We start from the raw sequence: 10010 nt of genomic DNA, 5'->3' as shown, positions 1-10010 counted from the left end.
TGTTTCGATGTGGAAATTTCATTTATTTTTAATCACGGAGGTATTTTTAATAAAGAGAATTGAACATTTATATATATATATATAATAAACAGTTAATAAAGGGAGTGAATCAGTTCATTATTAATATATAGAGTAAGTTTTTAATATTATATGTAATTACTATGTAACTTGAAGTTTGCTACATGTAGTAATTATACATCTTAAAAAAACTACAAAATTAAATTACATATACAAAATATTTTTTGTACAGGATCTGAGCACAAAAATTGTCGTAACACGTTTTCGCGCGCATACGAAATAAGACTTGTTGAAAAATACCCTAGTTCACAGTTTTCTCCGACAGGCGCGCTCGGATCAGTTCTTCTATACAGCGCTTTTCCGACACCGTGTTTCGAGCCCTCTTTTTTATAGCCGACCGCTTGAGCTTGATCTCCTTCTTATTACTCCGTGGCGCAAACTAACGGATTACTACTTGTAAATCCGTAGAAAATAAAACTATGGTGCCTCAAGGGTTTTTGTTGCTACCAACATTACCCCCTCTTTTTTTATGAAAATTGTCATGTAACTCCCGTCCTGTCCAAGTTGAGAAACTTCTCCAGAATTTCAGGGCAATCGCGGCAACTCGCGAAATTATGTACAGAGGCCAACGACACGGAGCATTTGTTGCAGGTCTCGAATATTTCGGGGAAGCTTAAATGGATGTAGTATCGCAGTACCCCTAGGTAATTCTGTTTTTCATTGGCTGCGTTCAGCAGACTCAACAGTTTTGCAATCGTTTTATGATTGTCTGTTGAGATAGGACCATTCTTCTAGATCTAAAAGTATGATCCAATCAGCGCGAAGGAAACTTCCAACAGTTGCAAAACTGTTCTGCTGAACGCAGCCATCGACAGGCAAAGAGAAGTAAGGGTGAAATCACACGGTGCGGAAAAAGACTGCGGAATAGAGAATGCGTCATTGAAGCAACCAATAGCGCTGAATAGCGCTGAATAGCGTTGATTGGTTGCTTCAATAACGCATTCTCTATTCCGCAGTCTTTTTCCGCACCGTGTGATTTCACCCTAACACTCGGGACATTTATAGTCTCGCTATTTTCTGTATGACGAAAGAATATGAATACACGCAACATGCACTACGAATCCATGCTGTGTAAGGGCTGATTTCTAGCAGACGGATGTCTATAGATGGACGCGAGCGCGGATGAGTCGGACATATGCTACGCGTGGACGGGATTCACGGCCCACGGTAATCGAAATGTGGTGAGGTGATGATATCTTACCTTATGATGACATTTGTCGATGGCTGTGGCAAGCGGATTGGTTAAGGCCGCAGCACAGACTCATGCATAACGCATAACGCATAATGCATAAGCGAATCAACTAATCAGAATCTTTCCTTTCCTTTCATTCCATGGAAAAGAAGAATTTCGATTGGTCGATTCCCTTATGCACTATGCATTATGCGTTATGCAAGAGTCTGTGCTGCGGCCATTAGTGTGTGGGTCCCCTGACTTTTCTCTGTCTTAGGCCGGTATTCATAGTCGGTTCTTATTTCAAAACCGTCTTAAGTAATATTTTAAGACGCTAATGCGGCTTTCTGATTGGTTCATGATACCTTAAGGCTGAACTTAAGACGGTCTTAAATATAAGATCTAACTATGAATACCAGCCTTAGACTCAGGGCCAAAAGCGCCCTCTCAGGTGAAGTTCTTCCAAGGCCCTTCCCATCGGCAAAAACGTCTCTCTATTCGAATTTAGAGCACTGCGTGCGAAAGGAAATCTGAATTAGTTGTAACTCACGGAATTGTTTTCATTTCTTTCTTTTATCAAATCCAATTCAAATTCTAACCTTAAGTAATTTTAAACCTAATACTAAGCTTAATTTCTTTTTCTTTATGTAAATATATATATTATCCTAAATATAACTTGTAGGTCTAATTTCTGCTTTGGGCGAATTATAATTAATAAACTACTAACTGAATCCGAGTGAAATTTCTCAACGAAAACCCTCCTCAATTACTCCCATACACCCAATTCGTATTAGTGATAAACTAATTAGCGAACTTAGACTGTTGTGCACATGAGTTCTACGTGTTACGAGGATGAATCCGGCGTCGAGTTTAGGGTGATGTATTTTCATTATGCATTTAAGTAAAGGAATAATTCTTTTTATTATGCGTTAAAGGAATAATACATACATGTAAAAGTTATTATAGAAAATATTTAATAATGTTAACATAAGTTAAATAATAATAAAAATAAAAATTTCAATTAATTCTACTTTAATTTTTACGAATTTATTAATTTTTACAAATTCGGATTTAAAGAAATTTGCGGGAATGGATGATAAATGTCGGACCAATCACAAACCAGGGAGAAGGTGACCAGACTCTTATTAGAGGGTCTCTACGGACCCCTTCTCGGTTCAGTTACGGAACTGCCAACATCTAAGGGAAAAAATAAACTAAGCTAATCCAGTTCGGAATATACCTCGGAACGCTAATTTTGCGGGTTGCGTATGTGGCGAAAATTCGAGCGTTTCCATGACGCCTCGTCGTTCTAGAGATTTTCGAGAGAAAGGGAAATTTGTAGACGACTGTTTCACATTTTCATTCGTCCATTTATTTTGCAATGATTAACCCCTGTACCATACAGCCAATAACGAAGCGAGGTTAAATGCATCGATTTCCAGATACTCTACGGAACATCCGAAGATTCCGAGAAGAAAGCTAAAATGACGGCAAGTTTTCCGACTTGCTCGAAGGCATCCTGAATCTTACAGTGACAACAATATCAACAATATTCCAGGAAGCTTCGTATGTATCGTATGTGTCCCGTGAAATGTCTGAATTAACTGTACAATAAGTTGCAATGCGTTATTTCGACGTCGTCGCCAACAATGCGGTGCGCGGTCTAAAGTTTTGTCGCATAATTACGGAATTGTAGCGAGTGACAACGAGTGAAAAGATTTGATATTACGGGAGATCATTTCGTGTACTGCTTGACAAAAATCAGGACGCTGATTCGAATTGAAAGATTTGTTGCAATGGCATCGATACTTTCGCAAATATCGCGTTGTTAATAGCTACGATAACGGAGTAGCCAACGTGATGACGTCTAACTTTTGATTTTGAAGGTTACTAATTGAGAAATCCTTTTAGTCGTTTAACAGGCGCGAATAGCCTGTGTTGTATATTCAACTTCTCAACATCTTGAGAAGAAGCTGAGCATGGCTTCGGCGATACTACAGGTAAGCATTTACAAAATTAGAAGAAGACGAGATATCAACAAAATTATTGAGTAATCAATTTTACAGAAGGCCATAGATCTTGTGACAAAGGCTACAGAGGAAGATCGCAATAAAAACTATGAGGAAGCTCTCAGGTTATATGAGCATGGTGTTGAATACTTTCTGCATTCAATCAAATGTATGTCCAGTAACAAGTAATTAATATTTAATAATGAGAGCCTCTTTCACCAACTTCCGGTTAAATTAATCGACGATCAACTTGCAGAAGTGTCAACAGTAGTTTAATGTATCCAGAATGTCTCCTCTTTCGTCCTCTTCTGTGTTTAGTTCTCACATTGGCAATCATAGCGATTGAGTTAACCATCGATTAGCGTTAATCTGGATTGGTGAAAGAGGCCCTAAATAAACATGATAACGCAAGTTTAATAATTTATTGTTTGTTAATGAACTAACTATTTTATATGAATATATAAAGTTAACATAATTGATTTAATAATGTATTTTAGACGAGACGCATGGAGACAAGGTGAAGGAAAGCATAAGAGCAAAATGTATGCAATATTTAGAAAGAGCAGAAAAACTAAAAGAATACTTGAAGAAGAATAAGAAAAAGCCAGTTAAGGCTGGAGCGGACAACTCCAAGAGCGAGGATAAGAAGAGCGACAGTGGTGACAGTGACGTTGACAGTGATCCTGAAAAGAAGAAATTACAAAGCAAATTGGAAGGCGTTATAATTAACGAAAACACAAACGTTAATTGGAGCGATGTGATTGGTCTTGATGGAGCCATAGAAGCTTTAAAAGAAGCTGTTATTTTACCTATGCACTTTCCTTATCTCTTTACTGGCAGACGCATACCTTGGAAAGGTATTTTGTTATTTGGGGTAAGCAATTTTAAATATGACAATTATATTTATTTTCACTTGAGACATATTCTTAATTTCTAATTTGCTATTTAGCCACCAGGAACCGGTAAATCATATTTGGCGAAGGCGGTGGCAACAGAAGCTAATCAAGCTACTTTCTTCTCTGCGTCATCGTCGGATTTAGTAAGCAAGTGGTTAGGAGAGTCAGAGAAGCTTGTAAAAAATCTGTTTGAATTAGCACGACAAAAGGAACGTAGCATTATATTTATTGATGAAATAGATTCTCTCTGTTCGTCGCGGTCAGATAATGAGTCAGAATCCGCAAGGAGAATAAAAACAGAATTTCTAGTTCAGATGCAAGGTATGTTTTCAAATATTTATCTATTTTTTGCACGGCTTTTGCCAAAATGAACACAAAATACAGTTGGACTAATGTTTTAATCTATATATATATATACACACAACAGGTGTAGGGAACAATAATGAGAATATACTCGTGCTGGGAGCCACAAACATACCTTGGGTCTTGGATTCTGCAATTAGACGAAGATTTGAAAAGAGAATTTATATTCCGTTGCCTGAAAAACAGGCGCGCGCTGCTATGTTTAAGCTTCACTTGGGTAATACATCACATTGTTTGACGGAAGAAGATTATAAGAAGTTAGCGGCTTCTACCGATGGTTATTCGGGAGCCGATATAAGCATCATTGTACGAGACGCTCTAATGCAGCCGATCCGACAAGTGCAAACAGCTACACACTTTAAGCGAGTTAAAGGACCGTCGCCTAAGGATCCTAATGTTATCGTCGACGATTTACTTACTCCATGCTCCCCTGGTGACCCGGCTGCCATAGAAATGAATTGGATGGAAGTAGATGGTGACAAATTGTTCGAGCCACCAGTTACCATGGTAAGGTTTATAGAAAATACTTGTTTCTTACCCTGCGCACATTGAAAGAAATATTAGGAACAGGAATAAATTAAATATTAGACAAATAAAAAAATTAGGAATAGAGATTAAACTTAAAGCATAATGGATATAAATAAAATGATATATAATTCTATTCTTAATTTTTCTTTTATTTTTCTTATATTTAATATTTCTACCTGTTCCTGATGTTTCCTCCATTGTACAACAGGGCCTTAGTTATATTATTTTGTTATATATTTTATATTTATGTGTGTTGTATATAAGAAGAGTGTTTTTATCTGATATATATTATTGTTGTCATTTTATAGAAAGATATGTTGAAATCACTAGCAACGACCCGTCCTACAGTGAATGAAGAAGATTTGGCAAAGTTAGAGAAATTTAAGGAAGATTTTGGTCAAGAAGGTTGAGAGAATCTTTTGAAGTCTCTCGTAATTAAGTAAACAGATTTATAATTCAACAAATATTTTTAGTTATACATGCTTGCCTTATTCCTCTTACAATACTTGCTTGATAATATCTGTATAAATACGTTATATTTGGAAACGAGTTTTTTCCCTCGTCTCTTTTAGATCTCTTCTTTTTTTAAGCGTAACAACGATTACAATCTGGTATCATATAAGCTTACTGCTTATTTACTTAGTAAAAATGACACATAACTTATGAAATAAATCATATATTTTGAGATAAAAAAAATTCTTAGACTTTTATCAAGCAGTCAAAAGAGGTTGATTATTTTTTATCATAAAGTGTAAAGTAGAAAAAAATGTTGGTGATTTACGAGGTATATGGCAAACTCTGTGTTTAATGCATCACTATTGTAATCACTATAATAAGTACCTAACAAATTAATTGTAAATCATAGATTTTATATAGCTACTTCCTAATCACCTTCGATTATAATTTCAAACACTCTTGTGTATTACTATACGAATGTCTCGATTCGAGTGGGCTTAACACAGGATCATTCGTAGAGAGTCGGAATCGAGCCGTGTGTTAGCCAATTAAAAAAAAATTTCGCTAACTGAAATCGATGGAGTAACGCGAGTGTTATGTAATATATTACATACATATTATTGATATTCAGAATACTGTTTTCATGTAAATTGTTTTTATTGTTAACTAAATAAATAACAAGCTGTATACTGATACACACCAGTATTAAAAAATAGTAAGAAATTGCGACAGTTTTAAGGAGGACAATGTCTTAAAAATTCTGAATCTATATAAACAATCGTTATGGTGATGTCGTCACGAAATATCCGAACCACTTCGCTCGGCAGAGTCAACAATTGTGACAATTTGGCATCATCTATTCCGTATTCTGTACCACCTAAAGCGTTCCTCAGTAAATGCGTCGCTGCGTTGCTATCGAGAGGTTTTTTCTTTAAGCCCTCCTTGCGTTGCAGCAACATTTCATTTATGTCCGACAATTTCATATTTTTACGAGGTAATCTGAATGGACTGAGCGTAACCTTTCCGCTCATATGTTCTCCTACCAAGCGTACAGCTTGTAATGGTGAAATCAGGTCCCATAGTCCGTCACTAGCTAATATAAGAAATTTGTCCCTCGGCATCAGCCTGTGATATTTGATCTCCGGATTAGCGGTTAAATAGGGTGGTGTATGATAATTCGGAGGAATCGCCGTCTCGCCGAGGAATGGTACCACGACTTCCTTCATAATATTCTTAGTCCACTTGTAGCGAAAATCACCTAATGAGCGAAGCGGCGCCAGTTGCCCAAGTAGTCTTTCCATTTTAATCACAGTCGATCTCTCGTTTGGTGGATGCTCCGATAAGATTCTCTCTACCTCCGTGCGATTATCAACGTTATGCTCTACCGTCATCATTTTAGCCGACCATCCATCGTTTTCTAAATGAAATCAATACAGGACTTATTAGTACAACCATCCTTTTAATTGATATTGAATATAATGATAGGATGATGAAAACGAACCTGAGAGTACTCCTAGGACAGCCTTACAATCACCAACACCAGCGACATGGAGATGAGGACCATCTATGTGCGCCACAGCGGCTACCGTACCTGACATTGCGACAGCGAGAGTTTTTGCAGCATCTTTCTTATTTAGTTGTAACAGAGCTTCATTCGATAGATCGTTATCTAATCTGAGAAAAGCATTTTCCAAAGCCTTTTCCATTTGAAATTCTTTTCTGGTATCTGATTGTATCAAGTCTCTTATGAAATTTAAGAAACTTGTTTGATAGAGATCTCTGATTTCAGCTACAAATTCTACTTTATCATTGAAAGTCTCGAGTAAATTAATTTTTTTGTCAGTACCAATAGAATTCAAATATTGTTCCAATAATTTTGATGGTAACAGACATGCCGATATATAATGAAACAGTCTTTTCGATACTACTTGTGCACAGGCACCACCACCATGACCATCGAAAACTCCCAATAATACACCTGCAAATAGATAAAATTGGAAAGAATGTATCTGTAGAGATACAAAACTAAGAAATCCTTGAATTTGAATGCCTGATACTACTTATCTATGTCATTAGTATTATTTTTTATCAACTGGTCGATAAAGCCAATGACTTCAACAAGAAAAAATTAGTTCGTATATTTAATTCACTGTGAATATAAAGAGTTTAGCTATAAATAGTACACCTGCAAATAGATAAAATTGGAAACAATGTATTTGTAGAGACATAAAACTAAGAAATCCTTGAATTTGAATGCCTGATACCACTTATTTATGTCATTAGTATTATTTTTTATCAACTGGTCGATAAAGCCAATGATTTCAACAAGAAAAAATTAGTTCGTATATTTAATTCACTATGAGTACAAAGAGTTTAGCTATAAAATTTAGCTATAAAAAAAACAGACCTAATGTAATGGTGACATTAACACTGTTGTTAAAGAGTTACAGAATAGGCAATAAATGTCAATAGGTGGTACAAATTTAAAATGGAAAGATAAAGGGCATACACACCACAAACGCAAGATATCAATAGCGAATATTTTATATTTAAATATAGTCGATTTACAATCAAATATTAAATAGACGTTTCGGCTAAATTCATATCATATATGAATTTAGTAAATTTTTAACGCAACGGAACCCTAATCTGAATTTTTTCTCTCATAACATGTCTAATTATTGATTACACAAGAACATTCGTTAACTAAAATTTATTTTTCCTTTTTCTCCTATAATTTAAAGTAAATAGTGATGATAGTCCAAAAAGTTTCGAGTTATAATATCCAGAGGAATATAATGATACTGAAGATGGCCTAATTTAAGGCCGAAACATCTATTTAATATTTGATTATGAATTGATTTAATTTATAATCTAAGATTAAATTGACTATATTTAAATATAAAATACTCGCTACTGATATCTTGTGTTTGTGGTGTATGCCCTTTATCTTTCCGTTTTACGGAATAGGACCCATAGTTTGACTTTTATACCTTTAGTTAGCAAACATTGAGCCTCGGATCTTGTATCTTCTATAGGATTATTAGACCCCAATTGATTAGAGTCATAATATTTTATGGATCCTGGGCCGGAAAATTCTTTGGTATACTCATTGGCTTGTAAGACGTTTGTGACCTACAACGAGATAATAACGATGCATAATATATTCATAGAGAAGAGATGAGATAAACACGATTAGGTTATTTATGTTTTGCTTGTATTTTTTCTTTGAAATGCTAAAAGCACTTGATAAAATAATTATTCTCTATTCTTTCTTTTTTTTAAATATACAACTTTATAAATATTTTCTTTAAAAATATTAAAGTTTATGTAAGAAAATCATAATTTTTATATACTTGTAAAAGCAATAAAAATTAATCCAGGACACAAACGACTCATCGTGTGCAACAAAGGACCAGAAAATTATCGTGTGTACTAAGGATTAAATTAAAAGTACCTCTTGCGGCGTGAGCCGTGGTAATCCCATATACAATCGTTGGAAGCTCTTGTTGCCGCAAGACTCGCTCGTTCTAGCATGCACATGCCGGAAACCTTTAACGAAGTCATAGCTGATTTTTTGCAAGACCATCCTATCTCGGAATATCGCCGCGCTCCGGCACTGTTCTTCGTGCTAATATTCCTCTTCGCCCCCGCTTTTCCAGCACATCTTCGACCTCTTATAGGTTAAAGACACTCAAAATAAATGCGTGCGACAGCGTTCTTGAGTTTGATGTGCCGTGCGAAAACTCTGTATACCTTATATATTGCGATTTACGTAATACAGATACGATTCTCTTCTTTCCGGAGTTAATCTTGTCTAAAACTCGCGAAACAAAACACTCGACTCGGATGTACGTCGAGGCTGTCTGCTTTACGTTATCGCATGCAGCCACAGCGTGCACAAACTAACGTAAACACATGTAATCTTCGGAGCACCTGACCCTGACACTCCGAGGTGTCATAAGAGAATGAGCTCAATGAACAACAATGAACGTACAGAACCACGCGATCACGCGCAAACAATCTAAACCGATCTAGACCAATAGAAGGTTTATTATTCCCGTTGCTTGCACTTTTTGCACTCAGCGCTTTCTGCTAGGAAAACTAGTGCACCGAGTGCAATTGAGTGCAAATCGGTTTACATCCCTGGTGAAAATTTTTCTCAAAATTTTTATACGAATTGTAACATTTTTCAGAAATACTTAGAAATGTTCGGAAAGTTCACATCTTCTCACAGAATTTTTCATACAAGTGAATTCTGAAATATTCTGAAATTTCTCATCCCATAAAATTTTAAAAAAATTTATAATTTTTTAGATTTTGTAACATTTTCATCAGAAATTATACCACCGACGAGATATTATTAAAGACCGACATCCTTATGGGAGTTCGCGTCCTTGTTAATATTGAAGCGATTAAGAGTAAAAAAACTGATAATATTGTACTAATTTTATGATTTATTAGTTTAGTAGACGTGTTTATCGGTGTACGTGCATTTAAAACTCAATA

At 35.6% G+C, this 10010-nt stretch overlaps 2 protein-coding genes across 3 annotated transcripts; one reads left to right on the top strand and one right to left on the bottom strand.

Annotated features, from left to right (window-relative positions):
* Positions 1–2592: 2592 nt before the first annotated feature.
* Positions 2593–5920, top strand: Vps4 (vacuolar protein sorting 4). 2 transcript variants are annotated; one of them, XM_018447155.1, is made up of 7 exons: positions 2593–2815; positions 3161–3249; positions 3316–3427; positions 3756–4132; positions 4208–4475; positions 4582–5024; positions 5354–5920. In XM_018447155.1, exons 2-7 carry the CDS (start codon positions 3229–3231, stop codon positions 5453–5455), a joined length of 1323 nt encoding a protein of 440 aa, XP_018302657.1. In that variant the 5' UTR covers positions 2593–2815; positions 3161–3228; the 3' UTR covers positions 5456–5920. The 2 variants fall into 2 exon arrangements, with proteins under 2 accessions (XP_018302657.1, XP_018302658.1); XM_018447156.1 differs by having other exon boundaries at positions 2593–2824.
* Positions 5921–6159: 239 nt separating this feature from the next.
* On the bottom strand, positions 6160–9499 carry Pdp (pyruvate dehydrogenase [acetyl-transferring]-phosphatase 1-like protein, mitochondrial). The gene is made up of 5 exons (XM_018447153.1): positions 9258–9499; positions 8959–9177; positions 8495–8636; positions 7003–7479; positions 6160–6918 (listed from the first exon to the last, which is right to left on the bottom strand). The coding sequence occupies exons 2-5, from the start codon at positions 9088–9090 to the stop codon at positions 6236–6238; spliced, it is 1434 nt and encodes a 477-aa protein (XP_018302655.1). The 5' UTR covers positions 9091–9177; positions 9258–9499; the 3' UTR covers positions 6160–6235.
* Between the last annotated feature and the right edge of the window lie 511 nt (positions 9500–10010).

Source organism: Mycetomoellerius zeteki, unplaced genomic scaffold (genome assembly GCF_001594055.1).
Source record: "Mycetomoellerius zeteki isolate Tzet28-1 unplaced genomic scaffold, Tzet1.0 scaffold198, whole genome shotgun sequence".
Lineage (NCBI taxonomy): Eukaryota > Metazoa > Arthropoda > Insecta > Hymenoptera > Formicidae > Mycetomoellerius > Mycetomoellerius zeteki.
Note: the sequence above shows the minus strand (reverse complement) of the source record. Positions and strands in the feature narration are given on the sequence as shown.